The 18720-nt window shown below is 35.6% G+C and overlaps 1 protein-coding gene across 3 annotated transcripts in view; it reads right to left on the bottom strand.

Moving 5' to 3' along the window:
* The window catches only part of tspan11 (tetraspanin 11), a 102604-nt gene that overhangs the window by 25116 nt on the left and 58768 nt on the right, over window positions 1-18720 (bottom strand). For all 3 annotated transcript variants that reach the window (XM_088647004.1, XM_088647006.1, XM_088647005.1), the window contains exons 4-6: window positions 18592-18666; window positions 16335-16439; window positions 10972-11130 (exon numbers count right to left, since the gene is read on the bottom strand). In XM_088647004.1, the coding sequence (XP_088503130.1) occupies window positions 10972-11130; window positions 16335-16439; window positions 18592-18666 (339 nt within the window). The remainder of the gene's footprint in view (window positions 1-10971; window positions 11131-16334; window positions 16440-18591; window positions 18667-18720) is intronic.

Genomic DNA, 18720 nt, shown 5'->3' with positions numbered 1-18720 from the left:
AACAGTGCAGCATAAGAAAACACCAAAACAAATTTTATAATAATTTAAAAAAGAATACAGGGCTATACATTTTATCAATGACAAAGTGTTTCTTGAATTTTATGAAGGAGTGTTTATGTGACCTAAGACCAGAGAACACTGTTGTCGACTAAAAAATACACCATAGTTAGTACTGCTTTTTGTCAGCCTTGCTATTGACAATTTTCCCCTAAAGAAATGTCTATGAATAGCAACTACTATCATGAAGTACTGGAGCTTAGCGTCAAAAGAAATACTGCTAAATAACAAACATGATCTTATTATGTTGTATATCACATTGTGACCATTAGAAATTGTGACAAAAACAGATAATTGTAAGAGATCAGAAAATAATGCCATTTTCCCCTTCTTTGCACTAACGCATAGAAGTTATAGAGTCAGAAACATGTTTTCTTAAATTACTTTAGATCACTAAGCTCTCACTTGTTTAAACTGCTTTTCTGTATACTTGTTCAAACAGGGGTGTGAAGAATTTCACAGTAAACATGACATTTCTTAAAGCCAAATGCTAACCATGTGTAAAAAAATTACATTCGCATAATACATATATGTAGAAAGCTGCAGGTACCTTAGAATAATTAAAATTATGAGATTAAGAAATAAAGTTAGCATAAAGGCAGTTCAGGGGAATACTTCAAAGAAAATATGCTTTTCCAAAGAGAAGTAATTCAATTAAAATAAATGGCATGAAGCTAGACATTGCAAACATAAGACAGGTAGTTAATTGATTCAGGGATCGCATCTAGGAATTTCTCTAAAGGAACCAGGGTCTCAGTTTTATGTAGACATCTAATGATAAGAAAGCTCACTACAAAATCTGATGGACAAGAATACTGCAGGATGAAGGCGTTCAGGATCAATCATTCCACCTCCATTCCAAAAGCACTTCTAATGGAAATTAAGCAACTGTAATTCAGCCACACATAGTCAAGTGTCCAATACATCACAGCCAAAGGGATCAGGTCAGGGAATGCTTCAACACAGAAAAATTACGAGGGATAGTTATCTGCTGCAAGAGAGAAGGGAGAAGATTTTCCATTAGTTCCTTTAGGAGGCAAACTCAGGAGAACTAAGAGAAGCCCACAGGCAAATAGAAGCAATCAAGACTTTGTGTGCAGTACGTGGATTGAGTTTGTGGGTTGTTTTATTTTGAGGCTGGTAAGCAGCTTAGCTGCCCCACAGTTAATAATATGGTACCGAAACAATTAAGTTACAGCTCAAAATGAGCAGGATTTATTTTCTGTTTTTTATTTCTTTTCAACTTCTTTTGTACCTTGTTGCTATATTCATGTGTTGCAATATTCACTGTCACAACAAGCTGTCAACAAACTTTTCCTTTCCTTGGGTATATGTCTGTACTTTGTGTTCCTCTGATCCCAAACTAGTTTTCCACCTTTCCCAACTGCAAGTATTACCTCAAAGAGACTATCGTGAGGGAGACACTTACTGTACCAATGTCAGCTGGAAAAACACAAGTCATTGACATGGAAAACAATTGAGCAATATTTCACATTCAGGATCTGAAGAGGTAGACCAAATTTCCACATGTGAGTTGGATCACCTCTAGAGCGTGGATCTAATTTGACACAGTGTGACAGAAGTCTTTACTTTGATCATCTCATAGAACACATAAGTCAGGAACTCCTTCGCTGGGAAGCTAACAAGCTCTGTGGCTTGAAAGGAGCCTTACTGACCTGTATGTTGAGTACAAACCCAGAGCACTGGGGATCCTTTCCTTGCCCTCACATTCCAGTTGACCCTGTACTGACGCTGGAACCTGTGGGATCTTGCCAAGAATCCAGGATTTCTTCAGATCCAGATCTCTTTCTGCATTAGCTTAAAACATGTCTAGAGATTCAGCACTGGCTTTACAATGATCAAAATGAAACTACAACTCATCAGAACTTGCATTTACAGTAGAAGTGTTGAACATTCAAAGGAGGATACTTATTAGTGACTATCAATTGATCAGTTTATAAGGTGCATTAGACTTATAAAAGTATAAAAATTTACCTTACTAGATCTGTACACAATGTGTGCTCTGGCATGGATCAGAAGGCAAGAGCAGTGAAATAAACAGCTGTTGCTAAGGCCCTCGTTAAAGATTTTGAAAGATGTTACTGCTTCATAACATGGTTGCATGGAGTTTGCTAAGCACGCTCATATCTGAACGACATGCACATTTAGGTTAATTCAAAATGGTCACTTTCTTGTAGGACTTTTGCTCTCAATGTTGCTGATAGTACTGTACATAGTACATAGTACTGATACCTGGACTGAGACCACCAGATGAGCTTGATGGCCAGAGGGCCTCCTCTGATCTGTGGTTTCTAATGTATTGAAAACATTGAAAACTTTGCAGACGTCACAGTTTTAATGCTGGCAGTGTAATGTATGGAACAAATGTCAGCGGCCATCACAATGCACAGAAGCATTCAGACTATGCTATGGCAACACCAGTGTCTGTGTAATACATGGTAACTCGGTCCACTCTATTTTGGAATTGTGCTTCAAGTGGTTACTTAATTGTTTAAATGATCATCATTTTAAAAGTATAACAATGAAGGAGATGGTTGTACACCATCCCATTATTATAAGGCAGGTATCAGGGTTCATTCTAAAATTGCGTAATATAACAAGGTCTGAGAAATCAAGATACTGTTAATGTAAAAACGTACTGTACAATAAACCTATTGTCGGTGTCATATTCCAACATTTACTATATGTGTCTGTTCTAATAAAACAAGCAAACATACATCTAAAAACAAATCATTAAGCCAAAAAATATGACAGATTTGTTTCATAACTGAAATGAGATACAATCGATGAATGGATGCATTGATTGTTAATCTTTTATTCACCTTCTCAGATTATTTGCTAATTTGAACCTGTTATTTGCTCATTTTAACCTGTTGTTCATCTCACGAGCCTAATCAATAAACCATGGGAAGGCCCAGGTAGATGTATACAATCAACAGACTGGATGGCCTAACACTCCTGTGGTCCACGTGTAATGCCTCTCGAAGGCTATGCTTATAGAGAGCTTATTATGGACCTTCTAAGTGTTGGTCCGTTATAAAGGAGTATGTCAAGTGAATGCACCATGTGACACATTCTACTTTCAAAATATCAGATCTTATTTATCTCGAACCTGGGTTGCACCACTACTTATTTTCCCATAATTTCTTTTATTAATCCTGTAAATCCACATCACACCATATCAAGTAATCATGAATTATTGGAAAGGAATGGAATTCCAAGTTTTAACCTTGGTTGCCATATGTAATTACATAACGGTACACATTCCGGAATAATCCATCCTGGCATTCAAGAGGAACAGCCTGATTAGCAGTTTACTAAAATAAAATTTTAAAAAAGTACAATTTCTACTAAAACTAAATATTATAAATTCATCCTTGCTCAACTAAAAGCACTAAACCCTGCCAAGAGAGTACTGAGTGCCTAGTAACTGCTTGAACAGCACTTATTAAGGAACTCTAAAGCAAAGGAATTATTATTAATGGTTCAAGTAAATGCATTAGCTCAGTACAAAAGCCTTCATTAGACATTAATGAAGTCTTATTGACATAATGTCCATCGGAATAGGGGGTTTCATAACAACTGCTTTTTTGCACTAGCCTGTCCTTTCTTCTCTACAAAAAGAAACACATTAAAACAAAAAAAATGCTATGTGTTCTATATGTTCATAGATTTCTATAACAAGCCTGTTTTGAAATGTTCACACTTAGGTGAGATATTTCAAACAACTGTAATCTTGAATGGGATACGAAAGAGAGGATGAAAGAGAAGAACCTGAAAAGTAATATTTGGAGGAAGTGTCAAACGTGGCTCATGTGGCATGCTCTAAAAGTGAAATAATTTACAATATGGTAAGGGTCATAGGCTCAGAACACAGTGGACAGTCTGTTTTGAGGTTACCAGTTCGTATCTAGGCCAAGCCATTTATTACAAGTTTTGATACCATGCTGCTTTCTGAGTTATTAGCACTGAGCAGAGTGGAGGTGGCTGGAATATTCTCCTTTCACACTGCTCCAGTGAGGAGGTGGCTGGACGTCTGGCCATTGCATTGCATTGTACCAATTCATTGCTCTACGCTATAACCCTGCCATTAAAGAACAAAATCGAAAAAATACATTTAAAACAGAAAACAAAAACCTAGTTTGCTTGAATCTGCAACTCAACTGAATTTCTTCAGTATCCTTACTACCTGTGAGGCTGCTGAACTGTTTACCAGTAAAAAAACAAAATCCAAAGCTACAGTAGATGGGACAAATGGCTTCCTCTCATTTGTAACTCTTATGTTCTAATCAACATACTACACATAAAGTCTCAACTGCTCAAAACATCAAGTGGATAGCTTGATGCTGCATATCTTAAAGGATGTCTGCATTCAAGAAGAATCGGCCTAGTTAGCAATTTACTAAATTGCCTACTAAATCTAATGTAAACCTTGCACAGCTAAAACCCTTCCAACAGCTTACTTAGTACCTTGTAACAACTTATTCAGCATTTATTATGAAACTACATTCCGGCACAAATAGTAATTATTATTACTAATAATTTCTCACAGAACAGGGTAGTCACCATGCACCGGAAAATGACCGATTCATAAAACTTAACCAAGTACTTCGACTTAGAAGATAATATGTTTTGCTTTCATTAAATATAAGGTTATGGAATCAATCATTAGAACTACTGTATATTACAGAATCACCTGTATGAAAATAATATCATAGTGAATAGTCAACGTGGATTTAGAAAAGGTAGGTCTTGCCTAATCAACTTGTTAAGAGTTTTTAGAACAAGCAGCAACAGTAATTGATAAACACAGAGCATATGATATAGTATATTTACAATTTTTTCAAAATCCTCAAAGACACTGACAACATTATCCCAGCAAAAATGATGATTTCTTCAGAACAGGCAGTGAAACATGAAGCAGCAAACCCAAGTGGAAACTATGTGGAAAAATATTTAAAACTGAGAACAGGAGGCACTTCCTTATCCAGAGGGTGATGAGAATCTGGAACAAGGTAACCAGCCATATTATACTGTTATGAGCCAATATCCCGGCTTCTGTCAATAATATAATTTAATCAACTACCTACCTACTACAAAATGAGTTAGATGGACCAAATGCCTCCCCGTTTGCAACCTTTCTTACATTCTTAACTACTGCTCAGTGGGAAAGAGCGAGTTGCAGGAGGAAAATAATTTGAATGGTTAGCTATTCTAGTTTGGTATAAAACAAGAACAGTTGAAATTTTTAAATACTTTTTCTAAACTTCTTAATGACATTATAGACAACTGTATCCAAAATCAAAAGTCTATATGAAAATCTCACCAAAATCCAATACTGCTTTACAGGTATATAACAGATATATACTCATTAAGAGGTACTTTATTTGAATTTATCTTTGTGACCCATTCCATTTGTGACTGTCAAAGTTTGTCATAAATCTTGTCTACTTTAAATTTTGTTTTTTTCAGTGAATGTATAGTGAGATCTTTTCTGACCCACCTACTATGCAAACAGTGATAAATAATGAAATAATGAATAGAGCCTTTTACAGTACGTTCTTGACATTGACCTGTTTCATTCACATCAGATAGAAATGTAACAACCTAAGTAAGCAGAAATTACTAGAAGAACATATAAAGTATAACGTATAAAAACAAGATAAATATATTTTTGTACAGACAGTAAAGGTAACCAATGTGTAAAGACTATGTAAATTATGCTGTTGTTTATGGACCACTACTCGCAGCTTTTGGCTTTCTTGAGAACACATCAGCTTCATTTTTGATGTGTTCTGCTGTTTTCCGACACAAACTACAAAAAGGTGTATTAGATTTATTTTGTTGATGTTTCTAACCAAAAATACAACTGTGATGAAATTGTGGTCATGCAGCACTCACAGTGAACAAGTGAGAGAGAGAACTAGTGGACAGATTGACCAGTGGCAAAAGAGTTTCTCTCTCTGGGTGAAAGCCATTCTCCGCTGGTGGTACGCCTCTGGTGTTGGGGATAAATAAGGTTTTTGTTGTTCAGTTACATTCTCTCTTGTAATATAGCAGGTATATCCATATCCTTTATCATTTTTTACTCAGGTTTGTGTTTGAAGTGTTGTGTGAGCTTAGAACCCATGAGACCACAGGTTTCATTACAGTACATTTCCCTCTTGTCAGAAGGCTAAAAACAGCTATCAAAAGTATTTGAAATGAGATGTGAAAATCTAGGGCAAGCTTGCAGCTCATACATTCGGCAAATCATTAGGTAATTCATTTCAACAGGGACCATAAAAGAAAGGAAAGAAGGAATGTTACATTATGTTCTTTAAAAAAAAAAGGTTTTCTTTTTAGGTGCATTCACAAGAAAGCTAGCCTCATAAGAGTGAAAACTGATCTAATTTAGTGAAAAATAGGTATGTACAGTAAATGCATATCTCACATGAAGAAAAACCTTTGAAAAGTGGTGAGAAATGGAGAGGGATGAGTGTATCTAGAACATTAAAAAAGGATTAATACAAATCACAGCATAACATGTAAACTGTTATACCAAAATCCAGACTTTATGACAAAGTGCTAGACACTCACTTTAAATTATACTTACAATCAAGTTCAATATTTGACATCTTGCTATGCTGTGTTTACAATCTAAACAAAATAAAATATTAGGAAAAGCCCAGCTACAATTGTTTTAAATATTAAAGCACCTAAAAGTGTTTGAGAACCAACAAACATGGTGGCTTTTCATCCACTTCGACACAGAAATATAAATTTCTACTTCATGTATTGGATTCCAAGCAGAGGCTTTGACCACACCTGCCATGATACCTGAACAGATACACTTGGGAGGATCAGACACAGCCTGGATGTGTGAAACTACTTACTTTCCACGCTTTTGTAGAGGATAGCTCTAAACCAACCCAGGTTCATCTCTGGAACTGTCCATTTTAAAGATGGCACAGGGTAGGTTTATAATGTTTACAACTGCTCTAAGAAGGCCTATATTTATCCTAAAAATAGTCACAACAATCACAACATACATATATATATATTGTTGTTGTTGTTGTTGTTGTTGTTGTTGTTGTTGTTGTTGTTGTTGTTGTTGTTGTTGTTGTTGTTGTTGTTGTTGTTGTTGTTGTTGTTGTTGTTGTTGTTGTTGTTGTTGTTGTTGTTGTTTGCCTGACCTCCCCAATCCCTTGATGTTATTCTCAGTGAAATGCTTTGTGGTGGTGCAATAACAGACAGTGTAATCCTCCTCTGCAGGACAACAGAGACTGTGTGGACAAAAAGTGATGGTGAACTTTGCTCATATAGAACATTAAAGTTCCAGCTGTGAACGTTAATAGGGCATTATACTGATGAGAATGGTTTACAACTAAATCATATTCTCCACTGCATTTTCTGAGATTATTTATATTGTATACACATTTCCCCAAACAACAAAAGATGTTATGTGCATTTTACAACAAATAGAAAATGAGATATATTTGGGGTGGAGCGGTGGCTCTGTGGCTAAGGATCTGCGCCTGTGGCTGGAAGGTTGCCTGTTCAAATCCCGCAGCCGGCACAGGAATCCTACTCTGTTGGGCTCCTGAGCAAGGCCCTTAACCCCAACTGCTCCAGGGGCACCTTACAATGGCAGACCCTGCGCTCTGACCCCAGGCTCTCTCCCTGTCTGTGTGTCTCATGGAGAGCAAGCTGGGGTATGCGAAAAGATTTTGTAAAGAAATTGTAAAGGGTTAATAAAGTAATGTTAAATATATATATATATATGTATTTCCTTACTTAAATGAATTAAAGTTAAATTTTCAGGAGGTTCCACAATTTGCCAGGGTATAACACAAATACAGGTCACCCAATTTAACACAAGTGCTTTCAAAAACAGATGCTGGGCATTTGCAACTAAAACATAAGAAGGAAAAGGTTAAAAAATAACTGCCATCTGTCTGGATTTTAGATTTGTGGGCTCAGGTGGAGAGAAAACGAAATACTCACAGCTGAATGAAAATGTGGAAATCAATGAATCTGGGTTAGACAGAGCATGAAAGAAAAATGTCAGACGACAACAGTCCAAGAACAGATTTCTTATTTAGCAAGTAAAATTATTCTCCGATTAAGTTTGTGAAAATCTCCAGTTGAAGCTGACCTCAGCCTGTAAATGGGCAATAAAACTCCTGTCACTCACCACAAACACCCTATACAGCAGTAATTTAAGTTCCTTTAACTTCTACATGTGCTAAAAGTTTGAGTTTAGTTTATATTTGTACTTTTTTCCCTGCCTTCATTGTGGAGTGCCGCTGTGACTTGGTAAATGACAGAGCACCTCATGTATTTTTTAAGGCTTCATACATCTAATAGGGATTTTTTTTTCCAACCTGTCTTGATAGCATTTTTGATTGTCTACATTTGGAATCAACATTTAAATTATTCAACAAGCTTCAGACTGAGTTTCAGGAACAAAATCCTAGAAAAACTCAGAAAATGTGCAGAATGGCAGAAATTCTAATTTCATTCTTAAATTTTGATACTGCATGGTTTCACTACTTACAAAAAAAGAAAAAAAACATACAATGTACAATAGTTTGGAGAAGTGGTTAGAGCCTATGTCGGATTGGCTTTTCTGGTTAAATAAAGGACAGGATTTATTCTGTTTTCTTTTCTGGTTAAATAAAGCACAGGACTCAATTTAAACAATCATTTAAATTGACTACTGAACCTGACAAAAAATCCTCAGTTAATATCATTGCAATGCATTAAGAGGAGGAGGGAAATGAGCTCAAACGAAGCCTTTCATTTGGTTTACTTTAAGAAATATGGCCTGGCCCAATTCAAGAGATAGGAGATCTATACTCTCCACCTCTAAAATGAGACCTTCACTGCTCAGAGCCAGTACAGTCATTTATCAGGTCTTCTGACAATTAATTATTCCAGGGATTAAAAAGCAAACAGCAAAACAGTCCTCTGTCAAAAAGACATCTTAACAGAAGGACTCAACAAAACACTACTCAAACTAAAACCTTAAAAATTTATGTTCAATCAAAAATAAATAAAATCTTTGAAGGATTTCAGTCTAGTCTTAAATATAGATGACAAAAAAACCTCTTCAAACACATTTTTTAGGCTAATCTTTTATCAGGATAAAACCAAAGACAACATATTTCTGAATTAAAAAGACAGCGCCATTTCAAGGCACAATATAAATCATAATAAATATGCCTGAAAGATCTTCAATGTAGGCTATTTGTTCGCTTGTTTTTTAACACATCAAAACATTACTATAGTTATATATATATACATTGAAATCGTTTTTTTTAAATGACACAGCATTAATGGAACAAACAAACAAAAATAGTAACAAAAAGATTCATGGTAAATAAATGTAAGTTTTTCATCTTTACTCAGCCTACTCAGAGATCTGACATCACCACAAAGCCCCTTTGTTTCCAATACAGTCATCAACACAATATAAGAGGAATAATACTTGATGGAAACAATCCAAAGACTGCTCATTCTTCCTAGAGGGCCATAAAAAGCAATAAACTATGGGAAAGACAGTGCTCAGCATAAAATACATATCAAAATCACCATAAAAGTAAAATGTATACATATTCAATTTGTTTTAAAAAATACTACTAATTCAAAGCAATCTCAGTTGTGAACATTGCAAGTTTTAATGTTCAATTGGAGCTCTAAGCTAAATCATTCTTGTGCTGTTTTCATTTGGCCTTCAAGTGTACAGCAAGGACCAGCAATATGCAGCAACAGAAGAAAACAAATTCATTCCAAAATCCACCTTTATGCAAACTGCAATATTATTCAATTGTTAAAAATATTGGAATAAAGATAAAGCTACTTTGAACTTTATGTGGAACATAAAATTTATGTGGAACATTAAATTATGAACAAGGTATTTAAAGCATTTACTGCTCAGCAAGACAGTACAGATGCTGTCAATTCTTCAGGAATGACATCTTCTCTAATTCTTATAAGAAAATAAAGGTGGAGTTTTAATGCACTAGACGGGCCTACTTGAATTATGGACCTACAAACATCACCCTTAATTATGTGTTACATCAACAATAAAGGCAGTGCTATATTTTGTCATCTTCTTCCTTCTTCATCTCATATTTTTGAACATCAAAATGTAGAAAATATTTCCATTAAGTGATACTAAATGATAGCTGATGGCCAGAATATAATGTACAAGTGCTTTGTTCAACAGTTTTTATTACGCCATCTGCTACAAAAATATTTGGCAGTGAGGAGTACCAATTAGAGCTCTGGTCCCATGACAAAATATCTGAGAGCTCACGTTCAGTTGACACTTCTGTTACATACAGTACATGAGGAAGATACTTTGTCTCACTACACCATGCAACACAGCTGAAAAAAATGGGCTTCTTGTTTGGTCAAAAGGGTTATGTGGTATAGACTGATTGGCAGAGGGATAGTTACTTGGAGATCACAGTACTACAAAAACTGGGAGACGCTCCTGCCCAACAAACCATTTATGCTCAAGAAGCACTCTAAAATAAATATCAACCTCCAACAGGATTCATGCTAGACCCTAAAGAGAAAACGACAGCACCTTTTCAAGACACAATATTAATTAATGATATACCTGAAAGATCTTACCATTAAGTATAAATAAAATAAACAAGTAAAGGTTTATTCCATGCAAAAAAGAAAAGAGACAATGTTTCATGGGTGTGTGAAGAAGACTCATCTGAAGAAGACTCAGAGGCCGAAATGTTGTGTCTCTGTTCTTTTCAGTATGGAATAAACCTTTACTTGTGCCTTTGCAGCCTACGCATGCTGACAGCTACCTACTTGAACTCTGTAAAATAAAGCTTAGAATGTCGTCAAAACAGTGTCAGAGTATTACTCCCAGGGCTAGCCTACCTCCACCTTGTAGATGTTTGATGGATGAGCTCTAAGTCCACAGTGAGGCGTGATGGTTTTACAGCAGCTATCAGGCACCACACGGTTCTCTGCTTCTGGGGAGTTGATGTATACACTGTACTGCCAGTCAGAAGCATTGTTGCTGCCACAGCATTTGAACTAGAATGAATGAAAAGAAGACGTCAATTAAACAAATAACTTTTTTACTTGCAATAATTTGTGAACTGAAAAAGAGATGGTGTTTTCCTTGACAATTAAAGGAGATCAATGATTAGTCCCACAGGCTTCCAAATGGTTCATGCAGTGAACTTGTGCTTTAGTACACAGGTCAAGTACTACAAAGCAGACATGACTGGTTTGAATCTGGGTTATATCATTAGCTGAGCAGAACATGGATTTTTATCAAGTATTTGGCTGATGGAATTTGGTGGGATCCTTTGTTTTTCAAGGAACAGTGTATCCAGGTTGCAGTTGCCAGCGTGAAATACAGTAACTTTAAAGTCCTCTATTCAACACAAATTGATCACTGGTGCTGGTTGAAAAAAAGTGAATGAATCCATATGTGAATGCACAGTTTGGAGGAAGAATGTTATATTACAAAGACTTTGTATGAAAAATTATTACTACTAGTGATTCATAATTATAGGTACAGTAACCTAAGTATTCAGTGATACAATAACAAAGTGCTTCAACCAACTAATTTCCAGTGCTAGTAAGCCAATCTGAAGGGTAATTTTTTTCTTGTAGGATAATGCAAGTCTCAGTGGATTACAGTTATAGACCACTATACACTGATTCATATCCCTTATTCATAAACATGTTGCTGCTGTACTTACACCAAGGCTCAGTTTCCCTTGCCCGATGCTCCTCAAACATGTCGCTTCTATGATCAAGTCATATCAGCATTTGACAACAAACTCCACAAACTATTTCATATCTCATTTTAAACAAGGCTTTTGCAACGTATTTTATTACTCAAACGCACAACATACCGTATACAGCACATAGCATATGCATAGCACATAAGCAAAAATGTACAGCTATTTAGATGTTTTGTGTGGAGCAACACAAACCTTTGTTAATTAACAACCTTCATTTTGTGCACTGTTACTGTATTAAGGAAAATAATAAATGTGTCAAACACTAAGTGTGCAAGTGTATAGGCAGTATTTGTTAGTCTCTTGCCCTTATCGCAATGTGTCACAATTAATGCCAAAAGTGTATTTTTCTTTCATCTGCTCACATTTTCTGCAATTCTCTTTGATATCTTTGATTAAATGAATTAGACCTGTGTGTTCTATTTTGTTTTGTGTACCAATATATCAGGAAAGGTGACATTTGTAAAGAGAATAAGAATGAACTCAAAACAATCTCTTCTAACATTGCTGCAGTGTTACAAAAAAGTCAAGAAGAAATGTCCAGATTTACCTGCCTGATAATTAGATATGATCAAAGAAGACTACATTCATTTATTTTTTAACTTAATCACTAAGGATGAAGGAGAGGCTCTGCTGATTGTGGTGAAGCTGCAATACTTTAAACAAAATATTATTTTCCTTATGACTTGTCCTGCCAATTTGTAAAACTTTTATTTTTTTTAATTAAAAAAAATAAAGTTTTACTTCACATCTTTCTGTTTGTAACCCGAAAAATGAATTCATGACAAACCGTAGGAAATTCCATTGCATATTTTTGTTTAATTAAAATGTAAAGAAAAAAAAAGCTGAGCAATGTATCGTACCCATTCAGATAATGTGAAAAGAACATCTAGAAAGTTCTGACATTTTGTTTGTGTGCCTGTGTTGCCTGTGATCCAAATGCTTCTTCTTTTATAAAGCAATATTACACACTACTACAAAATGTGCCTCACGGCATCACTTACTAACTGTTCAGCACTGCAGAAAAACAGCCTTGACGGGAATACTGTAACTATTGAACAGAAATAAAACCCAAACATACCAGGCTTTTAGCAACATTAATTCAACTTAATGGATGCCTGGCTTGCAGCTTTAGTGAGCCTCTGCTGAAGTTCAAACACAAAGATAAGCTTTTTCCTACAGACAGGGAATGCACCTTTAACTGAGAAGCTTTCTTGGCAATATCAGGTCCTTCATACTGTGCAAATTGCTGCATCTGTCCAGTGCAATTTACTTTTGTTTTTCTGTATAGCAATTAAAATGAGCCAAATATACTCTTTGTATTTATGTGTTTAATTTGGAAAACACAGACATAAAAAATAGTAAAGAACCAAGAGCAATTAAAAGCAAATTCACAGTAAAAGCTTTTTTGAAGAAAATGCACATTGAATTGGTATGTTAACCCACTTCACTATGAGATAGTCACTCTTGACTGTATCAGCTGTTTGCTGTTATGAAAAAAGCAGGCAGACAATAATCCTGCACTATATGAGCAGCAACGATACAGTTTTTCATTTATAAGAGATATAGTAATTCCTGCCTGTTTTTTCATTTAATGGGCAGATTTCCACTCTTACAACCTGGGCTCTCGTAAAGCATTATTCTTTTCTCTTATCTTCTCAGAAGAGGATTTTACTGTTTAATTTTTATTACGTTTTAGTTTTTTGTAACAAAGGCATAAATATGTTAAGTGCATAAATACATGATAGTATCTTATGTTTATGTATTTGCTAATAACTGTAACAAGTACTACTACACAGTACTAAATGAGCAAGAATTCTATTGTTTTCCTACCTGTTGTTCATGCTTTGGCTATTGAGTTTAAGCATCATAAATAACCAGAATGGTGTTGTTTTCATACTTAAGTATCAACTTCTGCTGCATTAAGGTGAAGTTTGCGAGTCTGGGGGAATATTTGAGTTCTGGAACCAATTAAAGATTATTACACAGGAAGTAATGGGAATTATTTCTGCTATATGAGTTTTCACCTTACGAGTAGTCTTCCAGGAACATATTAGGCTTGTATATCAAAGGATTACTGTACTGTCCTAAGTAACTGTTTTTTAGGTTTCGGGTAAAATATTAACTTGATCCCACCAAAACGCTTATGCCAAAAACAAATGTGTGCTACCACACTTTTTTATTAAGGTAGAAGCAGAAAATATTAATTTGATATATGATTTAAGAACTTTATCAAACTTGAAACTAATTTGATTTGAATGCAGTCAGGGGTCTTGGTGTTAAGCAACAAAAGTTCTAAAAGGTTTCATGCATTTTGAAATTTGAAATCTACATATTTCCTTTCTTTTATCTGTGTCAATTAATTATGTGGATAATATATTTAACTCATAAAAACAGACTGGCATGATTTCCAGGAAATACTTTTTACTCCATCTCTAATCTCTGATCTTTGACAAGCATCTGACAAATAAATGTACATATCTTATTTGTGGAGTGGTCTAAATTAGCTTGCAAACTACTGTATTCATTGTCCATTAAACAATATATCATAAGATCTAAAAAGGGCTTTATTTTCTACAGCTTTATAAAAAAGTAATAAATGTATATACAGTATAGAGATGTATCAATGTGACTCTTGTACCACTGTCAAAACTCTATGAATTCTCATTTAAGCTATTATCTAGTATTGGTAACAGATAAGAAGAGCTAATACACAAATACATTTTAGTGTGGATAGGCAACAGAAATCATGATATCATACAAACAGCTGTAAACGTCTGCACAGAATATTCATAAAATCTACTGAGAGGCAATAGAAACTCACATAACCTCACATGCTGCAAAGCTTGCAAGAACTGCGCTATGGTATGTGGGTTGATAATGTGGCTGTAAAATCTAACAATTGAACTTATCCCGAAGGCGTTCAATTTGGTCCATAATACGTTATTGTGTCAGCAAATCCAACATTGAACACAGCATGCAAGACAGAGATTTAGAATTGGCCACCATCAAAGTCCATTGATAAATGAGGGTCTGGTCATGATAAGGCATACAGTAGTTTGCTGGATGAATGGTCTGTTATCTTGGTAACATAGGATGAAGATGTCCGAACATGTTTAACAGAACAGAAATGGTTCTGGAATGGACATTACAAGGATATGTTAACAATTCTTCAATATTCCCATATTTGAGAGAGTATGGTACTGAATATCCAACATTGTTGCCAAAGCAAATAATGTTTTATTTCGGCTTCTTCTTAAGAAATAACTGAATGGGAAATTCAGATCAATACACTGCTATCAACCAGGCAGCCTAAGTAGGCCAAATGGCCTCATCTCCTTTCCAACATTCTTATGTTTGTTCCATCTTTCACCATCTCGAGTATCTGGTTATTTTTTCCAACAATCAGTTATGGTTCCTTGTAGGTGAATGGTAGTATGTATTAACGTGTTGTTATTATAGCTAGGATATGAACTGTGTGCCATAACATCCTCAGTCAAAGTGAATCACATTAAAATAAACTTGTGCACTGTTGTGTTTCTGAACACCTGTCACAAATTCAGAAGAAAAAAAATAAATTCACGTTGGCAGTAAATAAGATAATAATAATTATTGCATTATTTTAAGATAATACCACTGCTTACTTTTATTGCTTCTACTTCGAAACATTACTTTTTTTCTCATAGTGGTATCATAAATTGCAGTTGGACAGAAGAATTTAAACTTCCTGGTATCTGTTAAATAGGATTCAATGAATATGAGGAGACCACTCCAAATTCATTGAATGCTGCTTCTTTTCTTACTGTATGCTTTGAGACAATCACATTGATGTTCACTAGTTAGGAAAGCAAGTAGTTGAAGCAATACTAAATACTACACAATGCATGATCTATAATAAGACAGTCATGTATTACTCATTATATAATTATAACCCAAGATATAGCAAACATAAAATGCTCAGACTGACAATAAGGACTGCACATTTTGTTCATGTAAGCTTGCTGACTACCTTTCACCAGTCTTGGTTGAATCATTTATCTTTGCAGTTTTTAAAAAGTGAAACTTGGTCTGGTCTGTTTTGGATGCCTAAGAATAGAGCTGAGATAAGAGAAGATCACTTTATTAACCCTGTACAATTTCTTGCATTAGGAATTTGTCTTTTTGCATACCCAAGCTTGCTCTCCATGACACACACAGATGGGGAGAGAGAAGCTTGGGGTCAGAGTGCAGGGTCAGCCATTTATATGGCGCTCCTGAGCCAGTTGGGGTTAAGGGCCTTGCTCAGGGGCCCAACGGAGTAGGATTCCTTTGCAGGCCGCAGGATTTGAACCAGCAACCTTCCAGCCACAGGCACAGATCCTTAGCCACAGTGCCACCACTCCCCCTATGTATGGCATGTATGGCAAATAAGCTATCTAACCCCTGCAGTTAATTGCTGGCTGGATCATTCAGCACAATATTGAATAAAGCAGTGATCTCTCTTACATCTTGTTGGAGCCTGTCAACAGCATGTGTGATGAGGTCTTTTCCGGGCTGTGCGTAGTTTTCTGTCATGGTCTGCTTGAGATGCTGTTTTAGCTCATCACTCAGCTGTGCAGTAGACACACCATGAAAAAGAAAATCACAGAGAAGTTATTAACAGGGCAGAAATAAATACATGGGCACACATCTGCTACATCTCACAGACAACCATGGCAAACACGGATTCCTGGTCTGGGAAAAAAAAATCTCTCAGTGTACAAGTGTTTTTATGAGAAAATACAAAACAACAGGAGAGATAATGTATAACTTTCATTATGCAGTCGGATTGCAGTGAGAGATCACAATTGACCTAAAATTTGAAAATGAAAAGTCATTGAAATGAGAATCAGACAAAAATAAAAGTTTTTTGTCAGGACTAAAGTTAGCCTGTACACAAGTGCACTCCTCGCTATATAGATTGTACGTAGATTCACCTATTGTAATTTATTGTCCTTAAATGTTCTGCAGTATTTTTAATTTAAAATTCCCCTTTAACTAGTGTATGACAACAGATTTCAATAAGACATTATCACCATCATAACTACCTTGATTTTTTTGTCTTTTGCAGCTTCACATAAACTGTTCCAACAGAATTTGTTGAAAAAAAACTTGTTAAAGGAATTCTTGGAATAGATGATCTTCTATACACATTTTACTTTTGTGCACAATTTTCTGATATTTTATAAGTACTGTAACTGATATAGGCAATTACATAAGCAAGTACTGTTATCTCAGAGGGTTCACCACAAGATGCAAACCACTGATAAAAAAGGCCACAGAAAGGCCAGGTTACAGTTCGCTAAAAAGTACATTAAAAAGCCCCTAGAGTTCTGGGACAAAGCCTTATGGACAGATGAGACAAAGATTAACCTGTACCAGAGTGATAGAAAGAGAAAAGTATGGAGAAAAAATGGAACTGCTCATGATCCAAAGAACATCACCTCATCTGTGAAACATGGTTGAGGTAGTGTCATGGCTTGGGCATGTATGGCTGCCAGTGGAACTGGCTCACTTGTCTTTATTGATGATGTGACTGCAGATGGCAGCAGCAGGATGAATTCTGAAGTGTACAGAAGCATCTTATCTGCTCAGATCCAACCAAATGCTTCAAAACTCATTGGACTGGGCTTCAGCTTGCAGCAGGACAATGACTACAAACATACTGCTAAAGCAACTGTGGAGTTTTTCAGGGTCAAAAAGAGGAATGTTTTTGATCGGCCAAGTCAATCACCTGACCTGAATCCCATTGAGCATGAATTTCACTAACTGAAGACAAGACTGAAAGCAAAAAACCCCCGAAACAAGCAGGAACTGAGAATGGCTGAATTACAGGCCTGGTAGAGCATCACCAGGAAAGATACCCAACATCTGGTGATGTCTATGGGTCAATTACTTTTGGTCCCATGAAATGGGGGCACTATGTATAAAAAGGGCTGTGATTCCAATATCTATATTCCTATATCGTTCACCCAATATAGACGTAAAGACCCGAATTAAAGCTGACATTCTGCACTTTAACCTCAGAGTCATTGTTTCATTTCAAATCCAATGTGCTAGAATACACAGCCAAAACAGCAAAAATTGTGTCACTGTCCAAATACTTACAGTATGGACTGCACTGTATGTTGCTTTAATAGGAAGCTAAGCAGATTACCTGAACAAGAGACTCAAATGTCCACTCTGCTACTGTCAACTGTGCCAAAAGCTATTAAAGTCACATATTTAACAATGAAAAATGACCAGAAATGACCAAAAGTGAGGTCCCTTAAAACATTTTAACATATTTTGAATAAAGCCTCCAGAAATTAAAGTCTTTCATTTCTATCAAGGTAGCCTCAGTCTTGTTTCAACCCATGTTGACTGGATTGAATGGGGTGTTGGTTTGTAAAAATAAATTCATGAGCAATTCAGCTGCAACCGCTTTCTGGTACTGTACCTGTGTTTGAAATGGTCAATAAATAATGATAAAGGTATGTTAGTGACGTACACTCATTTGTTTTCCTAAAAAAAAGTAAACTACAAAATCTTACACCACTCCAGAAATGTATAACAGTATGATTTATTTTAGAGGATTCAATAACACTGGCTATAGATACAGTTACTATGCAACCATGTTCAATATTTTATAACTCTCTTGTACAATCAAATTGTACATTGTAAAGTAACACATAAAAAGCAATAATATTACACAACATCTGAAATGTATTACATTAGTACTCACCCTTTGGTAGTAAACATAAGCCAGAAGGCCAGCCACAAGCTCAATCAGAAATATCAGCAGCAAACAGGAAAAATACTGGGAAAAAAACAGATGTCATGTTAAATTTAACCAAAGAATAATGCCCATCCT

This window comes from Lepisosteus platostomus, chromosome 9 (genome assembly GCF_059453375.1).
Source record: "Lepisosteus platostomus isolate fLepPlt1 chromosome 9, fLepPlt1.hap1, whole genome shotgun sequence".
Classification (NCBI taxonomy): Eukaryota; Metazoa; Chordata; class Actinopteri; order Semionotiformes; family Lepisosteidae; genus Lepisosteus; species Lepisosteus platostomus.
The sequence above is the reverse complement of the archived record's forward strand: the minus strand, read 5'-3'. Positions and strand labels throughout refer to the sequence as shown.